The sequence below is a fragment of the Manis javanica genome, chromosome X (genome assembly GCF_040802235.1).
Source record: "Manis javanica isolate MJ-LG chromosome X, MJ_LKY, whole genome shotgun sequence".
NCBI lineage: Eukaryota > Metazoa > Chordata > Mammalia > Pholidota > Manidae > Manis > Manis javanica.
This window is the reverse complement of record NC_133174.1, coordinates 13,304,671-13,317,497: the sequence shown is the minus strand read 5'-3', so window position 1 is coordinate 13,317,497 and position 12,827 is coordinate 13,304,671. Positions and strand designations below refer to the sequence as shown.

Here is a 12,827-nt window from a genome sequence, read left to right as displayed (position 1 = left end):
CATATAGGTTTTCATAGTATTCTCTAATAATTTTTATGTATTTCTGTAGTGTCCGTCGTGATTTTTCCTTTCTCATTTCTGATTCTGTTCATGTGTGTTGACTCTCTTTTCCTCTTAATAAGTCTGGCTAGAGGCTTATCTATTTTGTTTATTTTCTCAAAGAACCAGCTCTTGGTTTCATTGATTTTTCCTATTGTTTTATTGTTCTCAATTTTATTTATTTCTTCTCTGATCTTTGTTATGTCCCTCCTTCTGCTGACTTTGGGCCTCATTTGTTCTTCGTTTTTTAATTTTGATAATTGTGACATTAGACTATTCATTTTGGATTGTTCTTCCTTCTTTAAGTATGCCTGGATTGCTATATACTTTCCTCTTAAGACTGCTTTTGCTGTATCCCACAGTAGTTGGGGCTTTGTGTTGTTGTTGTCATTTGTTTCCATATATTGCTGGATCTCCATTTTGATTTGGTCATTGATCCATTGATTATTTAGGAGCATGTTGTTAAGCCTCCATGTGTTTGTGAGCCTTTTTGCTTTCTTGGTACAATTTATTTCTAGTTTTATGCCTTTGTGGTCTGAAAAGTTGGTTGGTAGGATTTCAGTCTTTTGGAATTTACTGAGGCTCTTTTTGTGGCCTATTCTGGAGTATGTGGTCTATTCTGGAGAATGTTCCATGTGCACTTGAGAAGAATGTGTATGCTGTTGCCTTTGGATGTAGAGTTCTATAGATGTCTATTCGGTCCATCTGTTCTAGTGTGTTGTTCAGTGCCTCTGTGTCCTTACTTATTTACTGTCTCGTGGATCTTTCCTTTGGAGTGAGTGGTGTGTTGAAGTCTCCTAAAATGAATGCATTGCATTCTACTTCCTCCTTTAATTCTGTTAGTATTTGTTTCACATATGTTGGTGCTCCTGTATTGGGTGCATATATATTTATAATGGTTATATCCTCTTGTTGGACTGAGCCCTTTATCATTATGTAATGTCCTTCTTTATCTCTTGTTACTTTCTTTGTTTTGAAGTCTATTTTGTCTGATACTAGTATTGCAACACCTGCTTTTTTCTCTGTGTTGTTTGCATGAAATATCTTTTTCCATCCCTTGACTTTAAGTTTGTGCATGTCTTTGGGTTTGAAGTGAGTCTCTTGTAAGCAACATATGGATGGGTCTTGCTTTTTTATCCATTCTATTACTCTGTGTCTTTTGATTGGTGCATTCAGTCCATTTACATTTAGGGTGATTATTGAAAGGTATGTACTTATTGCCATTGCAGGCTTTAAGTTTGTGGTTACCAAAGGTTCAAGGTTAGCTTCTTTACTGTCTTAGTGTCTAACTTAACTCACTTATTGAGCTATTATAAACACGGTCTGATGATTCTTTATTTCTCTCCCTTCTTATTCCTCCTCCTCCATTCTTCATATGTTGGGTGTTTTGTTCTGTGCTCTTTTTAGGAGTGCTCCCATCTAGAGCAGTCCCTGTAAGATGCCCTGTAGAGGTGGTTTGTGGGAGGCAAATTCCCTCAACTTTTGCTTGTCTGGAGATTGTTTAATCCCTCCTTCATATTTAAATGATAATCATGCTGGATACAGTATTCTTGGTTCGAGGCCCTTCTGTTTCATTGCATTAAGTCTATCATGCCATTCTCTTCTGGCCTGTAAGGTTTCTGTTGAGAAGTCTGATGATAGCTTGATTTTCCTTTGTAGGTGACCTTTTTTTTCTCTCTGGCTGCCTTTAATACTCTGTCCTTGTCTTTGATACTTGCCATTTTAATTGTTATATGTCTTGATGTTGCCCTCCTTGGATCCCTTGTCATGGGGGTTCTGTGTACCTCTGTGGTCTGAGAGGCCATTTCCTCCCCTAGTTTGGGAAAGTTTTCAGCAATTATTTCTTCAAATACACTTTCTATCCCTTTTTCTCTCTCTTCTTCTTCTGGTACCCCTATAATGCGGATATTGTTCTGTTTCAATTGGTCACACAGTTCTCTTAATATTCTTTCATTCCTGGAGATCCTTTTGTCTCTCTCTGCATCAGGTTCTCTGCATTCCTGTTCTCTGTTTTCTAGTCCATTAATGGTCTCTTGCATCTCGTCCATTCTGCTTTAAAGTCCTTCCAGAGATTGTTTTATTTCTGTATTCTCCCTCCTTAGTTCTTGCATATTTCTCTGGAAGTCCATCAGCATGGTTATGACTTTTGTTTTGAATTCTTTTTCAGGAAGATTGGTTAAATCTATCTACCCGGGTTCCTTCTCAGGGGAAGATGTAGAAGATGTTGAAGATGTATGGGTTAGTCTTGTCTGGATCAAATTTTTTTTGCCTTTTCATGTTGATAGGTGCAGTGGTATGCTATTGACTCGTCTGTCAGCTGGGAGAGCCAAGACTTTTTCCACTTGCTCCTGGCCTTTCTTTACCGGGGTATCTGCGACCCCTAGTGGCTTGTGTTGGGCAATTGTGTGTAGACTGGATCTCTGTATCTTGCCTGGTCAGTATGGAGGAAGCTCCCTTGCTGTGGGCGTGGCCAGCCTCAGGCTGCTGATCTGCTATGGCGGGGCCCCGGAGGGGTAATGGCCAGGGGGCTGTTTGGATGTTTACCTCTGTGAGGGGTGTCAGAGCTGTTGCCCAGGGGGTTAGTGCACCTGGAGTTCCCTGGAATTTCCAGCTGCTGGACTGTGACCCAGGATGCTTCCATCCAGCAGTGGGGTCCCTGTCCCTTTAAGACTTTCAAAAAGCACTCACTTTTCTTTGTCCCAGGGGCGCCAGCTGTGGGACCCTCTCACAGGTCTTACTGTCCTGCTTCCCTAGTTTCCAGCACCCCATGCATGTACTGTGTGTCTGCGCTCTGGTACGGATGGCTAGGGCTGGGTGTTTAGCAGTCATGGGCTCCCTCTCCCTCCCCGCTCCGACTCCTCTCCTCCCGCTGGGAGCTGGGGTGAGGGGCCTCGGGTCCCGCAGGGCTGCGGCTTGTATCTTACCCCTTTCACCAGGCATTGGGTTCTCTCAGGTGTGGATGTAGTCTGGCTGTTGTACTGTGTCTTCTGGTCTCTCTTTTAGGGTTAGTTGTATTTGTTGTATTTTCAAAAATATATATGTTTTTGGGAGGAGATTCCCACTGTCCTACTCACGCCGCCATCTTGGCTCCCTGTTGCAAAATGATTTTTTCTCAACAAAGTTTATACTAGCTCACCTGTGGTTATATTAACAGATAATATGGCTTTTCCATCTGTGCTAAAAAAAGAGAAAATATGCCTTTACATTGCAATTCTTGGTTATCAGTGAGTTCAAGTTCCCTCTGATTTGGGTGGCATGTAATGAAATGATATCATTTCTAAGACTTAAAACCCTAAAAATCTCTGCCAGTGAAGTTTAGAGACATATACAGATCAGTTCAGCATTTGAAACCAAATTTTTGTTGCTCATCCATATGTTAGAGCTTGTGAAATTGAGTGGTTTCCTATTTTGTGTCTAATAGATACTGTCATGTTGCACAAGTTGTTGTTTATATGCATTTTCTCTTTCCCTGTCCCACATACAGTTTCTACCTGTATGTCCCACTTGTATTTGAAACTAGTTCCTTAGATCCACAGCTTTGCTTCTGCATCAATTAATTTGTGAAACTTTTTTGTTTCTTTTTTTCCAGGAATCTATTGGAAATTATTATTTCATCCCATACATTGTGACACCATGTGACCATTATTTTTGCTGTGAGAGTGATGCCCAGAGTTGTGCCTCAGAGTACATGCAGCCCAACTGGAACACCATCCTCGGTTCACTGTGCGTGCCCCTGGTTGATAGGTTTACCAGTCTCCTCAAGGACATCCACGTGACCTCATGGTAATTCCCATCAGCTGTCAACAACCCTCAGGGTTTTGCCCAAATTATCCCTTCACATTCATAGAGATGATTTACCCTCAGAAGACCACAGTGCCCAGAGAATGGGGGACTCCAGACAATCACTTCCAAGTGATTCCTGGAATCACTGGATCACATCCTGGAATCCATTACTATTCCCTACTACCTCATTAAGTTGAGCCATTGAGGTGTAGCCAGAAGAGAATAGGACAGGAGTTAGGTGGTCAGGGTCCGTCTAGCCCCAACTCCCTGTGTAACCTTGACAGATAACTTCACTTCTCTGCAGCTGTTTCCTCATCTAGAAAGTAAGGAAATTAAGTCACTCATTTTTAAACTTCTTTCAAATCTGAGATTCTGTGTTTCAAGATCATTTCAAACACGATCCACTTCCCCAGTCAGTTGTTGAGGTTGTTAAAATGCCTAGGCATGGTCATACTGACCATAGGTTCTTGTACTGTAAAAGTTGGGATGACCTCAAGATGTCCTGTAACTTGTTCTTTGCAGATTTATGTTGGAAGGTATACTATGTGCTCTTTCATACACAACAATAATAGTGTTATACACAGCAGTAATAGTAGTATAACTCTATTTAGATTCCCGGACCCGATTCCAATGTGTGTAAGTATGTGTGAGGGAGTCTTCCCTTGCATAACACCGGGCAATTCTCATACACCAGCAGGGTGTCCGAGAACTCAATTCTGATGTTGTCTGCTTGGAGACAGCACCAGATCCCCCAGGTTAAGGGCTCCATCCTACAAGACTGCCCTCCATCCCCAACTCCAGACACCTGTCGCAAGCCCCAGGTGTACCTGTGCTTCTGACCTACGGGCTACAGATTGGAGGTTCCCACGACCTCTCCCTTAGTTTGATTAATTTGCTAGAGCGGCTCACAGAACTCAGGAAAACACATTCACCAGTTTAATAAAGGATACCAGTTAACAGCCAGATGAAGAAATACATAGAGCAAGGTCCCAAATAAAGGAGCTTCTATCTTCATGGAACTTGGGGCCTGGCTCTGTGTCATGTGGAGGTGTTCTGATTCCCCAAGTGTGGACACTCTCTCCAACAGAGAAAACAGGACCCACAGAGCAGAGAGTATAAGCTCTTCTCAGGGGTTTTTGTGAGGGTTTCATTGCATAGTCATGATTGACTAAATTACTGGCTGATTCAGCCTTCAACCCCTACCCTTGGGTGGGGGTCCAAAAGTCTCTCATTAACGTGACAAAACACCCATTTCATCTTTAAGACTCTGCAGTGTTTTCAGGAACTGTGGATGAAGACCAAATATACCTGGGAAATATATATTTGGTCATATGAATGACCAAGTATGTATTTCTTACGACTCATATCACAAAATCTATGGAATCCTGATTCTGAGGTGGGCAGGTTTGGGGTTGAATCCTCGCTCAGGCTATTTCCTCTCTATGTAGCCCCTAAAAGTCAGCTCACCTCTTTGAGCCTTATTGCTCAAGAAACCATGCCTTCTTAAAGCATTCTTATTCTAAAAGTTGAAGGCAGAAAAATTATTTTTCTTACCCAAAGGATCCATTTATTTCGCTTGCAGCCAATTTAAAGGATTTACTCCTGTAAGTTATGTCCTTCCAAAGGATTTGTCCTTCCAAAACAAATGAAAATCCGAAGCACTGGCAGAACTGCCTGAAAATGAAAGGTAAAGGGCCTCATGTCCCACATGGGCTCAAGTGGTGGCTCCCAGGGCAGTGGAGTGTTGCTATTTTGCAGCACAGGGTGAGGCTCATGCTGGTTCACACACTGCTCGCTGTCTCCTGTCATCTCTTCTCTGGACACAGAGTTTCTCCTACAGACTTTACTGAGAAAAAAGACTGGAAGGAAACCAGACATATGTGACCACATGGCAACATAGAAAGCAAGTGGGGATCTTTGGTGACACATTCCTGGAAAGCCTCATTTAGTCATACCTTGCTACCTTTTGCCTTTCTGCACACTGAACATTTTAGTGAAGTTTAGGGAGAAAGCTCTCAGAACATCATCTTTTCAGGTCTGACAAAGAGGTAGGCTAACTTGAGTGGGCCAAAAGAGCAAGGTCTTTGCAAGAAGCAGACCAAAGATTATTTCTCATTCAGTGTGTATATGTGTCAGTAGGAAAGCGACTCTTTTGATTTGGTTTAAGTTCAAAGGACTTGAAATGCCTGTTGGTTGATTCATCCTTTGAACTGGCAGATACCTGGCAATGGTTAGTGAGAGGGTAGATGGTGCTATGACTTAAAGCATCTATAAAAGGGATAGCAGATAAGTTTTTAGCTCAGGGGCCAACTCTGTTGTATTGATAGAGGCTGCCCAGAGCCCTGTGCTGAAAAGGGGTTTAAAGTCATTTCCAAGTTAACATCAGTGAGCAACATCTTCCCTGGTTTCCAGAGGCAGAAATGGCTGCATGTTTATTATACATATCATGTCCCCAAGCCATACTCAATTCAGTGTTTTGTTTACTTACTTACCGTTTACCATTTTTATTAACCTCTTAGTTTGTTAAAACTATTTTTTAGAATTACCCTTGAAAACAATACTAACGTATAACTTCTTATGTGTCAGGTTAAACTAATAACACTTGAATAGCTTTGATGCCTTTATAGTCTACCAAATGAACAATGGCTGACACCCAACTTAATAACTCATTAGATTGATAGAATTTTAAACATGGATGGAATCTGTTAATTTGCTCATCTTTGGGGTGATAAACAATAGAGAAGGAAATAAAAAAATTAAAGCAATTCACTGATACTTTTACTTCAGCACTTTCTGTGGGGCATTTTACTCTTTAAATGTTAACAGGTTTTATTGTAAGCATTGAACCAAGCTGTGTACTGTACATACATTTATTTGGCATGGTTTTATACTTACTAAAAGTAATTAAGATTTGCTCTTACATGTTTTTTCTTTCTCTGAAGGCTATTATTTAATTGAGCTTACTCTTTTTTTAATAAACAGCCTAATTTTACTCTCTACAGTTAAACCATTTCAGCTACTTACTGGGTTGACAGTATTACTGCTTGGTAGTGCCCCATCTCCATTAGAAAAATTACTTGGAAAGGGGACAACATACTTTAATCAGTGTACGGTCCTTGTAAGTTGGCCTCTATACACCAACTTAAGTTACTTTTAAGGATTTTACACTAAATACGAGACACTAGCATTGTTTCTGAGAGAAGCTATGGTAGGACATTCCAGTGTGGATTTAAACTGCTTTAAATGTTTGCATACATCATTATTATTGTCTGGATGCCCACAGGAAGGAAGTTTTATGTTTTGCTCAGAAAAGCATTCTGGCAGATGAAAATGACAAGGAGAGTGAGGAATCAAAGGCAGAGGTTGTCCGTAAGCTTCCAGGCATGGTGTCTTGGGTTGCTTGTGGACATGGCCAGTTTCCGGTTCTTGACCAACTGGAACAAGCTTTGTGGTTGCTAGCTGGGGACACCTGATGGATTCACTTTAAAGTTCTCACTTTACTATTTTTCATGGCTTTCGGAGTTTTGTTTGGCTTTGTGATAATCTGTGATGAGTGAGGGAAATAACTATTCAAGTAAGGAAACTTCTTGTCCTCTTTGTGTTTAAAAATAGCAGGGGAAGGAAGGTGGTGCTGGGTGGGGAGTCCTGTGAGTCAACCAAATACAGATGGGGTTGTAATGAGCTGGCTTTTGTTACTGTTGAGTGGTTACTTTCTCCAAAATGTGGCAAGTAGGACTCATCTCCTGTTTGCTGGTGCAGGGCCACTAAGGTCTGGGCAAGGCCCCCACGTGTTAGCCTCAGTCATGTCAGTGAGAACCAGATTTGTTGGAGCTGCTAAGGAAACAATCCCGGAAGCATATAGATGTGACCAGAGGTTTTCATGTGTTCTCTTCTCCAGTGCTTATTACAAAGAAACCTTGTTAAGTGACATCCGGAGAGCCCAAGAGAACTACCAAGGCAATGAACTGGTGAAGGAGCTGGCTCGGATCAGACTCCGCATGGATAATACCGAAGTTCTGACCTCAGATATCCTCATTAATTTACTGCTTTCCTACCTTGATACCCAGGTATGAAGTATACTTAACTGAGGCTAACCCATGCTGAGTTCTTCCTTGGCATCAAGAGGTACTCCTATGCTAGGTATACGGCTAGGTAGCTGTTTTCTAGACAAAATAAGCATGTGGCTAGGTCATAGGTCACCTAGCATATCTATTGTGGTGGAAATATTGGAGAAGGTTTTGTCATATCAAAAGGCCACTCTAACGAAATCTCATACATAGTACTGCTCGATAAAAGGAATTCAGAATTTAACAGTTTATATGCACTTTATGCTAGGCATTGTTCCAAGCCCTTTGCAAATTCTAATTCATTTAATCCTCTTCACAAGCCTATGGGGGTGTATACTCTGATTATCCCCATTTTATAGATGAGGACCATGGAGCACAGAGAAGTTAAGTAACTTGCCTGAAGTCACACAGCAATTGGCAAAGTCAAGACTCAAACTGAGGCTACCAGCTCCATTGTCCTTGTTCTTCACTCCTCAGCTGTATTATTTCCTTCTTTGTTTACCATCACCCACCACTGACAGGGAAAGCAGGAGGAGCAGAGGCACAGCCAGCACCCAGGGAATGTAGATGTTTATTCTAAGACAAGCATCAGAGATTTCTGGACAGTTCTTGAAATAGGGTTTATGGGATACAGTACCATGAAGGAAATTAAGCATTTCCTCATTCCACGTTTAATGCTGTTGAGCCATTTCTATGGATATCTTGCTTTTCCTTCCGTTTGGAAGAACACAGCGCAATGTACCTTACATGCAGAAATCTACAAAGCCATACTGAAGGTTATTGGCCACAGGTCTTTAAATTTAAACAAGAGAGGCATCCATTTTTGACCTGAACTAAGAACACAGTCAATCACTAAGGAACTCATGCCCCTAGTGATCAACTTACTTAATTGACTTGAATAGCAGATGCTGTTAGGGATTATGGCAATGATGAAATTATGTCTCATGGGATAAGAAAATGGGAATGATCTTTTTTGAAGTCTTTCTTCGTTGAGCTTCTGGCTTCCTTCTGTCTTTGCCTTCATACATTTCTTTGTATAACCTTCCACTGGTGGGACTCTCAGGCTCAGAGGTGACCCAGAAACCTGTTGGAATACACTGTCTTCCCTTTCCTTAGGCAGCAGCAGTAAGGTGCGGAGCCACAAAACATGCATGGGATTTCAGTGGGAAGTCCTCCTCTGCTAACTGTGGCTGGCTGTCAGTGAGTTGGCCAGTAACAATGATTCTCAGCCTGGCTGAAAGGGTAGCAGATGGCACTGCTCAGAGGGAACACAGCTGAGACAAACATGGCAACAATTTTTCCCTGAGTAATTGTGCAGTTCAGAGCAGTGGTTCTCAACCAGGAAGCACATGGCAGTGTCCAGAAATTTTTGGTTGTCTCTCGGAGCAGGGGGAGGTGCTGCTGGCATCCTGTAGGTTGAGGCCATGGATGCTGTTTAACATCCTACAATACACAGCACAGCCCCCATAGCAAAGAATGATCCCTCCCAAAATGTTAATAGTGCCAAGGTTAAGAAACCCTGGTTTAGATGATTTCAGTTGTTAATGGCAAAATAGCAAGGACTAGGATGTTCCCTCCCTTTACATGGTAAGTGACTTTAAGATTTCTTGTATATTTATATCCAGCTCATTTTAACCCGCAGCTTTGCTGGTGGTGGTAACTCTATGACACTCAGAACATGGTAGCTTTTTCCTGGCTGCTGGGCTCATTGGTTTTCCTTTGTTGCCTTTGAATTTAACCTCCTTCCCTTGATCCTTTTGTGGCCTCTGATAGCAGAGATTCCTTCTCTGTCTTCTCTCTCACCCATCTTGGATTCTTAAAATTTTTAAAAGTCCTGTTAAGGGCTGTAAGTAACTTCACCAAATGCTGTATGTAGGGAAAGGCTTATATTTAAATGCTGAGGCTATCTCCTGTTTATGACTGTTCAGAAAAATCTGTGAAAAGGTATGTTCTCTTTCTCACCTCGGGACCTCTTGCCAACAGGACTATGATGCAGTGGTGAAGCTGGTAGAAACACTGAAAATACTGCCTACGTATGATTTGGCTGCCCAGCATAACATTAAATTGCACTATGCATTTGCACTGAATAGGTAAGAATAATAATGTACATACAGAGTTTCAAAACATGCCATCTGTTAGATTCTGCTTCCTTTCATGCAGCCCTCACTAAGTCTCAGCCAGATCAGGTGCTAAATGCCAAGGATATGAAAATGGACAAGGCATGTTCTTGGTCTTCCAGGACTTTGTCTTTGAAACATGTATTCTAGCTGTGAGGTCAGACATATAACTAAACCCCTATAGCTCAGAGTGATAAATGTCTTAATGAAGATTTATTCAAAGTGCTGTGGAAGCATAGCAGAGGGAGGAAGTCACTCTGCTTGTGGGTTTAGAGGAGGCTTCTCTGGGGTCTTTGGGGCTAGGTTTTGAAGACTTAGTAAGAATTACCTCACAGGCAGGAGAGAGTGTACAATGGGAGGTGGTGAAAAGGCTATCCCACTTGGCCAAAAGAGGAGTGTGAGCATAGAGTTCCTCATGTGCAGTGTGCCTGAAGAGTAGTGCCTTCAGAGAACATCCACTGTGACCAGAACTTGAGATGCAGGAGAGGCAATGCAGGCAGTGAGGCTGAATGTGGAGGGAGGGCCTGTGTCTTGAAAGAAAGGACCTTGTATACATGAATAAGGAGCTGATAGAATCTTGGAGACTGGGGGAGACTGATTTAAGCAACAGGATTAATGTTGTATGACAGGGAAACAGGGTGCTGTCTTTATGTACTAGTATAATCTGACCTTTGGAAATCAAATTACTGGGCTAGGGAAGGTATGTGAGAATTGGAAATTCCTGCCTGGAGACCATAAGCCTCAAAAGCTTATGTGCCAGGGGTCTTGCTAAGATGCTATAACAGAGGGATCCCAAATGCAGTGACTGAAAGAAGGTTGAAATTTCTCTTCCATGTTGCAGGCTAGTGGCATGGCCCTGCTCCAGGAGTTGTTCAGGGACCTAGCTTCTGACCATTTTGGACCTCTTTCATTCCTGAGTGTAGGTCACTGCTATTCTGTGTTCCAGCCCACGGGAAGTGGGAAAGAGTGGAAGCTTAGAAAAAGCAATTTCTTTTAAAGCAAGTAGAATTGCACATGCCACTTCTACTCACATTCCATTGGTGCGAATATAGTCACACGACCCCAACTAGCTGTAAGGGAAGCTGGGAAATGTAGTCTCTAGCTGGGCAGCCCTGTGCCTGTCTGACCTCAGCTACTATGGATGTGGAGGATAACTAGGAGTTTGCCACATTCAACCTCACAAAATCCCAGATGCCTAAATGTTTTTGTCCTACAATCTGCCTTCCTTCCCTGAAATAATATAGGAAGAGGAGCAGCATTAGGTGACTATGGTGAGAACCATGCCCTGATATACTTCCTGGTAGACCTGTCCTCTGCTGGGGCCAGGAGTTAGTCACATCAAATCAGACAACAAAAAAGAACTCTAGGAGGGTATTCAAACTTGGCTTGAGAACCGAACAGTTCTGGCACCTCCTCATCAAACTTCCATGGCCAATGGCTTCTGAAGGGAATGAGTGAAATGAGGGTTAGGGCTGACCTGAGTCAGAGGACTCTTGTGTCTGGTTTCTCTGAGGCTTTGCTTTGCTTCATTGGCTGGATTAGGCTAGAGATTGTGGACCAGCCACAGGTCTTGTAACACATAGGCTGTCACATCTCTCTTTTTTATGTTCAAGTAAAATGTACAGTGACAGCAAATTCAGTATATAATTTGATGAGTTTTGATAAATGTATATACATGTGTAAACAACACCTCTATCAAAATCTAAAATATTTCTATCCCCCCAAAAAGTTCCTTTGTGCCCCTTTGCAGGCAATCCCCACCCCTCTGTAGGCAACCACTGTTGCAACCTCTGTTCAAGTCCTGTCCTCAAACTTCACTTAAGTGGAATCAAGTATTATATACTCTCCAATGTCTGGCTTCATTCACTCAACATTGTGTTTATGAGATTCATCCTTGCTGTTGGGTGTATCAGTAGTTCATTCATTCTCTTTGCTATGGAGTATTCCACTGTATGGCTATGCCACAGTTGACTTATCCATTTTACTGCTGATAGACCTTTAGCTTGTTTCCAGTTAGGGGATACTAAGAAGAGTGCTGCTATGAGCATTCTTGTGCATGAATTTTGTGTACATATGGACACATTTCTGTTGGATATATAGTGTATGCGTATGTCCTGCTGTAGTATGCACTGGCCAACAGTGACAGGCAGGATTTTGATTCTTTTTTAGGGGAGGTATCATGGTCTTCCTGAAGATGTGCCTGCTCTCTCCCCAGGGGTCTTCCAACTCAGCATCCCAAGCAGGGAGTGTTTGGGAGAGTATCTTTGTTAAGCCTGGAAAAAAAGTCCTGTAACTCTGTTCTCCCAGAGTGGTGGATTCCACTTTTATTGACACTTAATTATGCTTGATTGATCCTTGATTTATAAGGCTTACCTGAGTTATTACTGGGGAAGTTCCTGGAAGAATGCCTGGGGCCCTCTAAGTGCTACAAAAATTGTTTGTTAAGTAAAAACTGAGAGAGCCATGTAAGTCACTCACCACCCTGTCTTTCCCTAGATGGAGCAGAGGTAACTGTTGTCAAACAGAATGAAACAAGCATATTACCATCCATTCAAAGTATCAAGAGTAAAACAAGTTTTTTGTTTTTTCTTTTGTTTTATTAAGGTATCATTGATATACACTCTTATGAAGGTTTCACATGAAAAACAATGTGGTCACTACATTCACCCATACTACCGAGTCCCCCACCATTCCCCACTGCAGTCACCATCCATCAGTGTAGCAAGATGTCACAGAGTCACCACTTGTCCTCCCTGTGCTACACTGCCTTCCTCATGATACCCCCCACAACATATGTAATAATCATAATACCCCTCAATCC

General features: G+C 42.1%; 1 protein-coding gene across 1 annotated transcript in view; it reads left to right on the top strand.

The window, feature by feature from the left end:
• Positions 1-12,827, top strand: part of MAP3K15 (mitogen-activated protein kinase kinase kinase 15) — a 129,443-nt gene that overhangs the window by 51,235 nt on the left and 65,381 nt on the right. The window contains exons 4-6 of the mRNA XM_037020484.1: positions 3,629-3,822; positions 7,721-7,889; positions 9,873-9,979. Of these exons, the coding sequence (XP_036876379.1) occupies positions 3,629-3,822; positions 7,721-7,889; positions 9,873-9,979 (470 nt within the window). The remainder of the gene's footprint in view (positions 1-3,628; positions 3,823-7,720; positions 7,890-9,872; positions 9,980-12,827) is intronic.